At 46.9% G+C, this 13684-nt stretch overlaps 1 protein-coding gene across 3 annotated transcripts in view; it reads left to right on the top strand.

The window, feature by feature from the left end:
* The window catches only part of LOC129380651 (venom peptide isomerase heavy chain-like), a 43210-nt gene that overhangs the window by 12995 nt on the left and 16531 nt on the right, over nucleotides 1-13684 (top strand). For all 3 annotated transcript variants that reach the window (XM_055062326.2, XM_055062328.2, XM_055062327.2), the window contains 2 exons: nucleotides 6688-6715; nucleotides 7421-7497. In XM_055062326.2, coding sequence (XP_054918301.2) covers nucleotides 6688-6715; nucleotides 7421-7497 — 105 coding nt within the window. The remainder of the gene's footprint in view (nucleotides 1-6687; nucleotides 6716-7420; nucleotides 7498-13684) is intronic.

Below are 13684 nucleotides of genomic sequence, written 5' to 3'. Positions count from 1 at the left end.
TGCCACCTCGGTGCTTACAAACACATATTATAAAGAAGTAGATACCATGCTTCAGACGCGGTGCTCAACAGCTAATAAGGCTTTGTGTGTCATTCTTTATCCATCTTGTTTTTGAGATGTTTACGCTTACCCACTCCCAGCGCTGCTAAACGTGCGGCGCTATCCTCGGGCTTTCCTACAGCATGGCGCCTTGGTGTCGCTTCAGCAACGTTAACGCTGCCTATCGGCTTCCTTAAACATTATCGTTATTGGTTGGGGCACATTGTCCATCTGCGTTAATACAGGTCACCTTTTTTACGCCATAAGAACAGCCTTTAACATGTACATTTTCCTGATGTCCTGGAAAACTATATAGAAACCTCAGAGGGTATATCGACGCCTGTACTTTGTTTATATTTTTTTTCATCGTTTACATTTTCTTTTCTTTCTTTTCTTGCAGACCACTTTTGACTTGCTAACAACTATTAAAACTTGAGTTCGGTGCACAGGAGGCCCTCATCTGCCAGAGTATTTTCTATCGTTGTCACCGCTTATATGTTGTCGCCGAATCTCGCGGAGGGAAACGGCGCGTTTACGGAAAAGCCTCGTAGTGTCATCTCGCGGTATGGGATCCCGGTGGTAGACGGGGCCCCGCTTCTCCGCAGTGATAGCAGAGCGGGCTGCAGTCGAGGGTGCGCCAACCATGCCTCTTCGTTGGGACGTTGGCCGGGGCGATAGGCGGGTGTGCTGGCGGCTGAATTGCGGCATTAGAGTGCTCTAGCGCGTAGGCAGGAGGAGCTACGTGATGGCTACGCGGCGGGCTGTTGCGGCGTAGCTTATATAGCCTGCGGCTCGGGCATGGGCGGTTCGATTACTTCTAGTGACTGACGAATTTTTTCCTGGGCGATGTCAGTAATTGATACAACTTGGAGTTGAGACGATTGGAATCACTCATCGCATGTCATCGCATACTTCTCTTATTGTCTCCTGCAGTTCATTAAAGCAAAGTGCTCAAATTTCAGCGCAGTCTGGCGTCCGATTGTATTGCCACGTAGTAGTGGCGGTAATGGACACGTAGCACAATGACGAAACCAAGTTTTATTGGGCGATATGTGCCCTCAATGCACAATGATAGCGGCGAACACAGTCAGCCATCGTTGAAACCTCATGTGCGCGTCAAGCGCGTTGCCTTTTCACATGAGTCATTGAAGGTTCCAGAGTAATCGCTGATGCCCGCGGGTACTCCAGGAAGTACTACAGACCCGTCGAAAATATTCGAGAAACTTCCGATACATGCAGGCGCGTCCTGCGCTGAACAATAACGTTTAACATTTGTTAGCCGGTGAACAGTGGTCACCGGAGAAAGCTAAAGAAGCACACCTGTGAGCATTGCCTAGTGCACATTTCGAGCGCCTTCTTGATCGTCAAGACCTCCGACAGAAATTCAGGTACGGTCTTGGCCGGGTTGCGCATCAGTCAGGCGAGGTGTTCTTGCTTTACACTCCCCGTCAGGAAGCGAACTTTCATCTTTTCGGACCTGTCGGCGTCCGCGTGGTGGAACAGACGAGTCATCTCCTCGGTGAAAATTACGACGTTCTCGGTTGGTAGCTGCATCTGGGCCTATAGCAGAGCTTCTGCTATTTTCTTCGCGCACAGCGCTCGATACGGTCTGTAGTAATCCAAACAGGTCCCATTTTGTTAGAGTGAATCGTCGATTCTGAAGTCAACATGCTGGCGGCATCTTGAATAAGCAAAATACATGTAGCAGCTTGTCTTCGCAGTTTCAATCGGTAAACGTAGTGATGATTTCGTACGACTCCAATGAGCTTTCTGGGTCCTCAGTCAATTACATGCGCATTGTCGGTGTCTCTTTAGGCTATTTCATCAGCCTAGGCAACGCTGCGGCCGTCATCGGGGCTGCTTACTTGGTGTTAACCTTTCTGGTGAGCTCGGGTTGAGAAAGGCCTGCGCTCCAGAAGCACGTTCTTTCACCTGCGGCTAGCTTGATAGTCCGGGTCAATGTTGCCGTTCTCTTCGATACTGGGGCTTGGTTCACGGCTTTCCGGGAGTGTCCGGAACACAAAGGCCTCCACGAGATGTTACGTTGTAGGGACGGGGAAGGACCAAACAGTAACAAAAGCTGTGAGTCATGAAAATAACTTTTGGGGGAACCTGCGCCCCCCCCCCTCCTCTGCAGATAAAGAAGAAAGAAAGTTACACTGAAAACACGATACCAGCGAGCACAGTTGCCGATGTTCGAAATAGGACCGAAAGGGAAGAGGCGCTCGCCGGGTTGGCGACCTTCAGAAGTAACATTTCGCGCGCAACGTGTTTATTTTATCGCAATAAGAATTATGTGGACACTCCTGGCGCATTTCTGCTGTTGCCGTCGGCGTCGCCGTGTTGTCCCGTATGAGTGAAAGCATGTGAGGGTAAGCCGGCGAACGCGATTCAATATCGTGTGCGCGAGCGAGGAACGCGGCCCGGATGCGTGCCCTCTCCTGTGGCGCGCCAGGCAAGCGGGGTCAGGCGAGGGAGGAGGGGCGTTCTTCCCTGGCGCCTGCCAGGGTTTCTCGATGTCCTGCTCGCCCGCCGCTCCACACAGAGCGGAGACAACCGCGGCGTTTACTACGCCACTGGCCACGCGAATCGCGGACGCCGTACTAGACGCCTTTGGCTGGCTCCTTAGGGACACGTTGCCGGCACTCGTGTGTCTTGAAAGCAATCTGCGACGTCGTCAAAGTGCACGCCCGCGCAAGCCTCATCTTCAAAGCGATCTGCGATGTTTGCAGAGTGCGCGTAGTGCCGGTAGCTTCGTATGGGCTGTGCTTCCAACGTTTGGTTCGCATTGAAGCGACAGATGCACGGAAGGCAATTGGCTCGTGGCTGCTGCCGCGAATACTAACTCGAGCGTTTTTCCAGACAGTTTCCGCTGTCATGGAGGGAGATGTGTTCATGTTTACCTTGGCGCGCGTGACACCGGGCTGGCTAATTTAGTTAAAACACGTTGATTGGCTAGTTGGTTTGAATCCATGATAGAATGGGTTAAGTGTGACTGAACAAGGTCGTAGGAAGAAGCAGACACGCAATGACTGTATGTCTGTTTCTTTCTATGTCCCCGTTGAATAACGCTTACACATTCTATCATTGTTAATTTACTTAGTAAGCGAATGTTGACACCTTTATACGGCCGATAAAACTAATATCCTTACTTCGTATTAGCTGTGTCCTAATTTGCTATCGCATTCGGTGCTTCGCCTTTTGGGCGGAACTGCGAATTTTTTGAAATCCTATTTGCAGGTCACGTTCGTAGGCTATTACAGCGAAGTTGTTTGCTTCATGGACCTGTAAAAATTTGCCGCATGCGTGGTTTGGTAGAGGGGGTATCTGGGCGGGCTAACGTCCGTAAAGTGAGCAAAAAAGATAACGAACGCTAGTACGGCGCAGAAGAATGAAAGGGCATGTGATTTCACCGCGCGCCTCGCGTACGCAGTGGGAGAGTGTACACGAGCTGATCGCCGTTGCGTCCGCCTGCGTCTGCTGTCGTGGGCCCTCAATACAACGGCTCTGCAGTTGTGGCTGGAAAGCACAGGGATGTGTGCCGCAGTAGCCGACGCGGTGGGCAAGAACCGGATTGTGCGTTGCAGTGGTAGACCTTTGTGACAGTTGCATCTCCAACAAAGATGGCAAAAGTGGAGAGACAACTCATTGTGCATAGTGCCAAAGAACAAACCGAGTACGAGGAGAGGCGTCGACAGCAGAGACGTGACTATAACCAACGACAACGTGCATGTCCAAAACCGGAGAATGCGGCCAGCGAGTTTGCCGCCGGACAACGTCAGCGAGAGCAGATGTGAAAGTCTAATCGTCGGCGTCGAACGCAAGCTACCGATGAAGATCGCGCACTAGAGGCCGCTCGTAAGCGTCAGGCTAGGTCCGTCGAGTCTGCGTCCAAACGGCAGAAGCGTGAGTTGCCACCTCCTTCGCGTTTCACAGGGGCTAATTCCAAGCTCAAGGGAATGTTTCTGGTCGCGCAGTTTAACCATAGTTTAACCAAGCTCTCGATCGCGATCGAGAGCTTCACTGGCTAATCCACCACCATAATAATGGTTCGGTTTTTCTTTTTTCACTTAGCTATCTAGTCACCTGCTTGTTTGCTTAAAACATAGTCCAAAGTTCGCTTCGATGAAGTCCCATAAAAAAAGAGCCGCATCTTTTATAGACGATTCGACGATTACTCTAGCATAGTTGCTGCTGCTTGCGTGCGTTCAGTGATGCGCAACACTGCTTACGCCAAGCATGCAATTTGATCGCAAAATGTTCAGCAACGGGCTGTGCAACATAGAATTGGTGACAACAATCGAGAATTTCCCGATACATGCGGACCGCAACGGCTGGATTTGGATGGGGGCAAAACGCAATGACGCCCATGTGCCGTGCATTGTGTGCACCTTACAGAACCCCAGGTGGCCAAAATAAATCAGATGTCCCCCATGACGACGTGCCTCATAATGAGATCGTGATTGGCAGGTGAAATTCCAGAATTTCTTTTTCTTACTGATACTTGCAGACGCGTCTCGCACGGAGCCGTAACTTTCACAGCTGTAGGCATGTGAAAGCACTTTCAGAAAAAATGGTGAACAAATGATGGAGAATTTGCACGCTTTCACAAAATGGCTAAACAAGACCCTCACCTACACCTAGGCAGTGTGCGCCGACGTCGAGCACCAAGCAGAAGACGTGGGATGCTGCCTTTCCGCACGGGACCTTTGCTTACAACGCGGCGGTGCAAGAAACAATGCACGTGAGATCGTTCAAATTGTTTTGCGGAAGGAACTCGGTGACGTCTTCGACGCCAAGATACTGCACATCAGGGACGATGAGCACCTCCACATCGCCGCTTATCGCCAAAGCACCGAAGAAGCCCGACAACTAACCCGCCGGCGTGCGAAGAACCAGCAGAGAACCGACAGCCGACTCTGCAGCATTCGGCTAAGATTTATGGAATACCAGCCTGGTGATATTGTCTTGGTTTGGGCACCACTACGTCGTCGTGAAGTCATTGAAGAACTTTTGAAAGATATTCCAGCCGTACAACATACACGGGCATCTGGTTGTGCCTGACGGTGTCGCGCAATCACAGCGGCGTCATGCATGACCTGAAGCTCTGCACGTGGTACGTCTCCAGACATTTTACCCACCCTAACAAACTATGCCGTGAATGTAAAAGCGAGGGTCCTTTCGAAAGAATGAGTAGGCTTCGTCATGAGCAGGCTTCGCGAGTCCCGTGGGATGCGGTGCCTCCCACGGGGCTCGCGCTTTCCTGAGCCACAGCGTACTACGTTGTACCTGAGCTGCCCGTTATTCGTTAAAATAATATATCCGTTAACATCCGTTAAAAGCAGAAGTGAGGTCATTTTGTTTTCGAAAGCGCGAAATTTTTGTTGTTGGCCGGCCTTTAGAGTTATTCAAGTGCCCCGCCATTCCACTTGGTGGGCGTTTCGAGCTTTCAGCGCGGAAAGTGACGCAGAAAAAGCCAGCTGTACGGCTCTCGAAATCGCACCCATGCACAGCACATACTTTCTTTGGAGGCCGACGAAAGTTTCGGGTGTAGATTGCTGATCCTATCGTCGGATGTCAAGCCCGTCGGCCAGCGCCGTCGCATGAAAAAAACTACACAATTATCTGGCGGTCGTAACTCACTACTTTTGACTCAATATGTTAACAAGCGATGAAGCTACCCCCATCACCAAATTCAGACAAACTTCGACATGCAAAAAGCACAACGTGTGAGGGGTGTGTATCTCATCAGGTGAACTTTACGAGCGCACCTTTCTGCACATTTCAAGAGGTGCATTGCATTGCGAGTGATAGCGGCGTCAACGCCCCCTGTAACGATGGGTGCTGAAAAGAAATGTATTTGTTAATAATATTAAAATGAAATAAACTTGTATTTTCTTAACTCGCTACGAATATATAATGTTTATCAGGAATTTTATTTTCGTTGAATGAATCTGTGTCTCGCTTGAATTAAAAAACGCTTTTTTTCTTTCCCAGTGTTTGTTCCCTCCAAACATACTCGCACTTCAATCGCTGCTCCCATAACCACCCTTGCTGATGTCAGTGACGATTTTTACTGAACCGATTTTGCCCGAAGCTTCGCAACCTATTTGCATCGACCTTGCCTAAGCCTGCCACTGCCTGTGGCTGCTGCATATGCCGCGTGGGCGCCCACATCTTGATAAGGACCTGCTCTGTGGAAGAAATGCACAGTCGCACAGGCCTCATCTGATTGGTTCGGCGCAGCTGATAGCAGCTGCGCGTACTTGACGTCACCGAGATCACGTGATGCCGAAGCCTCACCGGTGTCTGCGCCGTCTGACTCACCGAATATCACGCTCTCGTGGTAGCGCCACATCTCATTTGGCCATGTCCGCTTATCGTTTGGAACCAGACGCGCCTATACTGTAACAAATCCTAAACCCTAATTTTCTAAACGTCATTTGCCGTTTCTGTACCTAAACAGGCTTGTCCAATCAAACTCGCGCATAAGGTTCGCGGCGAAGCACTGGATTGTCATGGACGCTTGCAGCAGGATTACTTAAGAAAGCTATCGCTGACTTTGACAATCATCAAGGATAGTTTCTGCCGCATGCCGTCTCTATTGTTCAACTAATTGTTCAGGCTGCCTGTATGATTCTTTTGCAGGTCGCTTCTGATGACATCAATAATAAAGGTAGGATAATTCGCAGTAGTTAACAACATTCAACTCTGTTTTTAACTAGGCAGCATCGACAATACATGATTGTTATGAGACTGGAGACAAAAGATGACATCAACAGCCACCTTCTGTAGGCCATGTTTAGACTTAACACGCAATGACATGTGTCAGCAATGATCAGGGGACATTTATAGTTAAACAGGGAAATTCCTTTAAACGAGGCACTGACTGCTTGGTTTATGCAAGTAGTAAAATATTCAAGTTAAATATATTAAGAAACAAACGCTTTCAGGTTGTCCAATATAACTGAATGCTCATTCCCATTCGTAACAATTTTTTAATGAACTCACTTGCTTCGAACAATAACCTCTGGCAGAATCCCACACTTGAATCGCATTGCAGTTTATTAAGCGAGAAAGAAAAGAAACAAACTGTATTGCCCATTACTTCTGAAGCGAATGATAGTATGAGGAATGTTGGTCTTCAGAAATATTCATAGTCTCCACGAACTTCAAAGTTTAAACTAGCACTTACAAGGAAGATTTTTTCAAAGACGCACTTGGTAACAAGTTCAGTGTCTAGATCATCTGAAGTACCTATTAGGAATACAGATATGCATTGTACTTCTTTGATTCCTGACACAACGCGCATTTCCATGGAATAAACTCGCATGCGCTCATGTAGTGTCATGTCATGCGCTCTAGAAAAAATTCGTTTCAGGTTGCGGCATATTTTCCGCCTCTGGAAGAATTGTTGGTGGCCATCTCGTACGTGGGAAGGACCAAATACCATGGGTTGTAAGTACACAGTTGATGAATAAATATTAAACCACGGGAAAATTAAAAAAAAAAATGAAATGTTCTCCAGGTTCACAAATTTGAAAGACAAATGTAGTAATATTATATACTGCAGACAATAATTCAAAAGAAGTGCCTCGAACGTAGGCCTGCAACACAGCTTTCAAAATGTAGCGCAATAATTAGGTGTAATACTTGCTCAAGTATCTGTCTAAAACCGATACGTTAAAGGAACATGGGAAGGGGCGCAAATATATGCAGACGAATATTGACATTACCCCTAGCAGTGGTTTCACGGCACAAGGTAGCGGGTTTGATGCCCAGCCGTAGTAACCGTACTTTGATCAGGATGAAATTATGAGGATGAAAAAATGATGAAGATGAAGATGAAGATGAGGATGAGGATGAAAAATATGAAGATGAAGATGAGGATGAAGGATGAGGATGAAAAGAAATGATGCTCGCTTACTGTGCGTTGGGCGCACGGTAACGAACTCCAGGTGGTCAAAATTATTCCACAGCCCACCACTACGGCGGGACCAGTTATCATATCATGGTTTTGGCTCGTTAAACCCAAGATACTAATTGTTTTCTTTTTTTAATATTGAGATTATTTTACTTCACGAGAAGATGCAGCTGAGACAGCGATGGAAATGAATGTCGCCATAGTTTGTGCACGTGAACTATAACAATACTAAAGTTCCATTCCTTGTGAAGGTTTTCTTTGCTTAGAAATCGCGTTCAAAAGTGTCATCAAAATATTCCAGACGCGATAATTGGGCAATTTTCTCAGGAGCGCTTTTACCACACAGGCATACATTAGAATATGATTCGAAGCACCAATTAGACGAGTTATTTTGGAGATTTCACAGACTCTGTTTACCTGCGAGGTTGACGCAAATGCTGATAATCAAGAATAGAAGCCCGTCAGCCCAGAAATTTATTACTATAGCTCCAGAAATGAGAAAAATCTGACGCCGCTAATTTGTGGCACCTATTGGTATCTCTCCAAGGGAGATACGATCTCTCCAATGCTATTATTCACAGCATGTTTACAGGAGGTATTCAGAGACCTGGATTGGGAAGAATTGGGGATAAGAGTAAATGGAGAATACCTTAGTAACTTGCGCTTCGCTGATGATATTGCCTTGCTTAGTAACTCAGGGGACCAACTGCAATGCATGCTCACTGACCTGGAGAGGCAGAGCAGAAGGGTGGGACCAGGCACGTACCCAGGATTTTTTTTCGGGGGGGGCCCACCATCATCATCATCATCATCATAATCATCATCATCATAATCATCATCGTCCTGTTTTATGTCCACTGCAGGACGAAAGCCTCTCCATGCGATCTCCAATTACCCCTGTCCTGCGCAAACCGATTCCAACTAGCGCCCGCGAATTTCCTAATTTCATCGCTCCACCTAGTGTTCTGTCATTCTCGATTGCGTTTTCCTTCTCTTGGTACCCATTCTGTCACCCTAATGGTCCAACGGTTATCTAACCGGCGCATTACATGACCTGCCCAGCTACATTTTTTCCACTTGATGTCAATTAGAATATCGTCTATACCCGTTCGCTCTCTGATCCAAACCGCTCTCTTTCTCTCTCTTAATGTTATGCCTTGCAATCTTCGTTCGATCGCTCTTTGCACGGTCCTTAACTTGCTCTCAAGTCTCTGCCCCATATGTCAGCACTGGCAAAATGCACTGATTGCACACCTTACTTTTCAATAATAATGGTAAGCTTCCAGTCAGAAGCTGGCAATGTCTGCCGTATGGGAACGCTTCTCATACGGCAGGGTTCCCTGTGATTAATTGACCTAGGTAAACGTACTCCTTCACAGTCTCTAGTGGCCGACTGGCAATCCTGATCTCTTGTTCCTTTGCCCGGCTATTTATCATTATCTTCATCTTCTGCATATTAATATTCAACCCCACTCTTACACTCTCTCTGTTAAGGTCTCCAATCAATTGTTTTAACTCGTCTGCATTGTTGTTGAATAGAATGATGTCATCGGCAAACCGAAGGTTGCTAAGATATTTGCCGTCGATCTTTACTCCTAAGCCTTGCCAGTTTAATAGCTTGAATTCTTCTAAGCACGCAGTGAATAGCTTTGGAGAAATTGTATCTCCCTGTCTGACCCGTTTCTCTATACGCCTCGTGCACGGCCTATAGAGGCGCCACTGAAAGCCACCTAGCGGACGCTTCCAACAGTACACGTGGGAACAGTAGCAGACGACAACCCTTTCCAGCAAGGATGGCTGAAGTTCGCGGCTGCGATTTCTCCTTTGTTCGGGTGCCAGGCTGCTTCTTCTGCGGTGACAGCTGTAGGGGAGATGCTGACCTCTGGGCGAACGGGTATGAACACGATGTTACTGGTGTTTGGGACAACATGGTCCACATACGTGCAAGGTGTGTCCCGCAGACAAACGCCATGAACCCCATTTACATGATGTGGAGCTCATGTTCACTAGCCGATAAATTTTGTTGAGTAATGCGATCTCTCGATTGTTTTCTTTTTTATTCTACCCTTGCCGCAATGCTGCTCCTGTACCTGAATAATAAGCACCCGTCGTTAGTACAGACTTATATCAAACAAATCCGCATGGTGCAATCTCTGCATATGCCGTTGTAATTTTTCTGCCAATGAATACATGTGACATCGCCGAATAAGTGCAGTCGAAGTCGCCTCAAGAAGAGTAATTGCCAATTTATTGATGGAAACGCGCACACTAGCCAACGATGTCGCCAAACACACGGGCTAATAAAAGCGCGTGTTAGTGCTGTACCGCCGATGCAATTCTGCTGCATACGCCGATGAACTACTCTTCCCGCTGCAGTTTGTGCAATTTCAAATTCTCCAAGGGAGCTGCTTGGAAACGTGCAAAGCTAAAGACTGACTGACTTTTCCGTACTTTTTTATATTACTAGAGAGAGGTGCCACATGATATATTTAAAGGCAGAGCAGCGCCAGTCAAAGTAGATGAGCGCTGGCGGCAAGGCCCGGTTTAGTCGTCTGCAGCATAAGTATAAGAAAGAATTCAGTTGAGTACAATACTCACATGCAAGAAGGGACTACGTTGTGAAACAAACAAGTCACTCGGCGTGTTAAGCTTGCTCAGGCAGCATCGAGGTGTGATGACTTCCCAAACGGGACGCGAACTTTTCAGCGAGAAATGGAACACAAATACCATATGCAGCAGCTGTTAGCAATTCTTGCCCGGAACTACCTATTTTCTAAACACATTTCCAAAAACGCAAACAATATCTAAGATGCCCTCGGGTGAAAAGAATAAAGCTGTTAGAGAAGCACTTGCTTGGTATCATTCGGGTAAGACACAGCGTGATTTATACCCTTTACAAACAAGGCAGGGTGAGAAGTTCGCAGCTCAAAAGAATCGACAAGAGTTATTCATGGAGCAACTAGCAACAGTTAAACATGTGCAAAGCCACGCATAAGATAGATGTAAACAAATGAAGTGCGTGACAACTGGTGCGAGGATTTACCGCGCCACATGAAACCAACAATTTCAGTTCTTGCAAACTTCAGTAGCTTTAACATACAACGCAATGCGCTCGTGCAGTCGTGCTGCCTAGCTAGCGCAACGTGGTAAAGAAGCGGGAAACAATATAAGCGGCAAACAGCATTCCGAACTTTAGCGAAATGGCTTTAAACCTCATGCTGCACTGCAGACGAACTTCGTTGCTCACGCGTCTAACTATGATCGAGTGAAAAAAAAAAAAAAAAAACACCGACGAGACAAAGGAAAGGATGAGAACAAGAAATTTCCCTTCGAAGCGACGATACATTTTTGCTACCGTTGCTTCCGCTGATGAGGCTTTGCCGGGAATGATTAGAACCGTTTCGCCGGCACGTTTTCACCGGTATTTGAGTCCCCCAACCTGCAACAATTATTTTTCGACATTCCCTGAAGCTTTGGCCACCCCACACGTGCGAATGGTGTTGCCTATCTTGCTCTGAAAACGTGAATAAGACAGAGAAGCACGATCAACGACACAACAAACTACGGCGCGCGCCAGGCTCCTCTCCCGCGTGTTCTGCGCAAGGCCGCCACCAGTGGCGCGTCCGTCGGCGTGCACGGCGCGTATAGGTATCTGCCTGCTTTTCTTGTGTAGAATCAAGGTAGCTGTAGAACCTCTGTAGATATTCTTACGCGAAGGACGAGTCAGTAAGACGAGAAACTATTTACAGATTATATTTACAACAACAGTTGCAGCTCTGACCGGTTAGATTCACAGCGCGAGCCCAGTTCGTTCTTCCTCCTCTTTTCTGGAGTGATGGCGCCCACGCGCCTCGTTCAAACAAACAAATACCACACGCATGTAGCAATATTTTCCAAGCTTTTTACGTAAGCGTTCTGTACTCCTTGATTACGTAGTGCCTCTATGACTGCTGGTATCTCTACTGAATCAAATGCATTTTCGTAATCTATGTCAGCCACATAGAGACGCTTATTGTACTCTGCAGATTTCGCGATAACCTGATTGATGACATGGATGTGATCCATTGTAAAGTATCTCTTCCTGAAGCCAGCCTGTTCCCTTGGTTGACAAATTCGAGTGTTGCCCTTATTCTATTGGAGAATTTTTTGGTAAATATTTTATATAATACTGGGAGCAAACTAATGGTCCTATAATGTTGAATTCTTTAACGTCTCCTTTTTTGTGGATTAGTATAATGTCTGCATTCTTCCAGTTTTCTGGGGCCCTTGCAGTCGATAGACACTTCGTATAAAGGGCCGCCAGCTTTCCAAGCATTATGTCGCCTCCATCTTTGATTAAATCGACTGTTATTCCACCTTCTCCTCCCGCTCTTCATCGTTTCATGTCTTGCAGGGCCCTTCTGACCTCATCGCTAGTTATATAAGAGTTTCTGTATCCTTTTCATTACTGTTTCTAAGTGAGGTATCGTGACTCCTCTGGGTACTGTATACAGGGCAGCTTAAAATTTTTCCGCTGCTTTTACTATATCTTCCAGATTGCTGATGATATTATCCTTCTCATCTTTTAGTGCATACATCATAGTTTGTCCTATGCCAGGTTTCTTTTTTACTGATTTCAGGCTGCGTTCATTTTTTACGGGTTCTTCAGTCTTTATCATGTTATAGTTTTGAATATCAGTTATTTTCGCCTTGTTGATCAGTTTTGACAGTTCCGCGAATTGCGTAACGCTGTGCGGTCGCCAGTCCCATACAACCCCGTAGAGCGCAGGACTCTGCGATTCTAGACGTACTGCGCTCACCGCGAAAGGTTAGAAAAACACCCACATAAGCACAGCAGAGAAGTGGCTACGTGAGGCGGTTCGACCGATAACTGTAGAAGCGTCCTTCAAAACAAGTAATTATTCTCTGCTTCCGGCGGCGTATTCTCTACTTCCTTTTTTAAATAAGAAGATGTTGATCCATATATATTCTCATAAACAACGGTTAACTTTTTTATTATTTGCTTTTGCTTGCAGTTCGGTTGTTGCCTTGGCTCTCTCCCTTAGTAGATTGCTTAATTTCTCAACTCCTTGCGATTTTTGTTTCCAGTTGCCAATTTTGCACGAAAAGTGCTATACAATTAGGGAAAAACAGACGAGGTAACGGGCGACAGTCATCTTGCTTATGGGTTTAAGGGTTATTGCAGGGTTTCATGATGGACGCTCTTTCACATTATTTTATTTCCCTCCTTATCTAACCCATATCACGTGTATGTGGTTCCGGGCATCTGCCAGCGTCGTGGCGAGCCGTAACTTAAGGAAATAATGAAGCAAAGGGAAAAGTTAAACGCAATTGGCGTTTTCTCCGGCCGCAACTCGTTCCATGAGAGTACAGACCAGCTGAGTAACAGCGCATCCCTCCCGTGGTCCCAGGATCAGCCTAAACAAAGAAGGTTGAACTAACGAAAGCAACAGCTATGCGCGTGACGGTTGAATAGATGGTGCCAACTGAACGCATATCGAGGTGATCGCGCGGGTGCGGAATTTATGAGAAAACTGCCCTTCAAAATACAAGAGATGCCGATAACTACCGCCATCTAAAGGGAGTGAAAAAGGCAGCATAATGCTGACCGATGAACAGCTGCCAAGTCTCAATATTGATCTGGCGGCGCTTTAGGAATGTGTGAGGAGTGGTGGCGTGAGTGGGGAGGGGGGGGTATGCCACTTGATTTCGGGGGGGGCC

Source organism: Dermacentor andersoni, chromosome 10 (genome assembly GCF_023375885.2).
Source record: "Dermacentor andersoni chromosome 10, qqDerAnde1_hic_scaffold, whole genome shotgun sequence".
Classification (NCBI taxonomy): domain Eukaryota; kingdom Metazoa; phylum Arthropoda; class Arachnida; order Ixodida; family Ixodidae; genus Dermacentor; species Dermacentor andersoni.
This window is presented reverse-complemented; position numbering and strand designations above follow the sequence as displayed.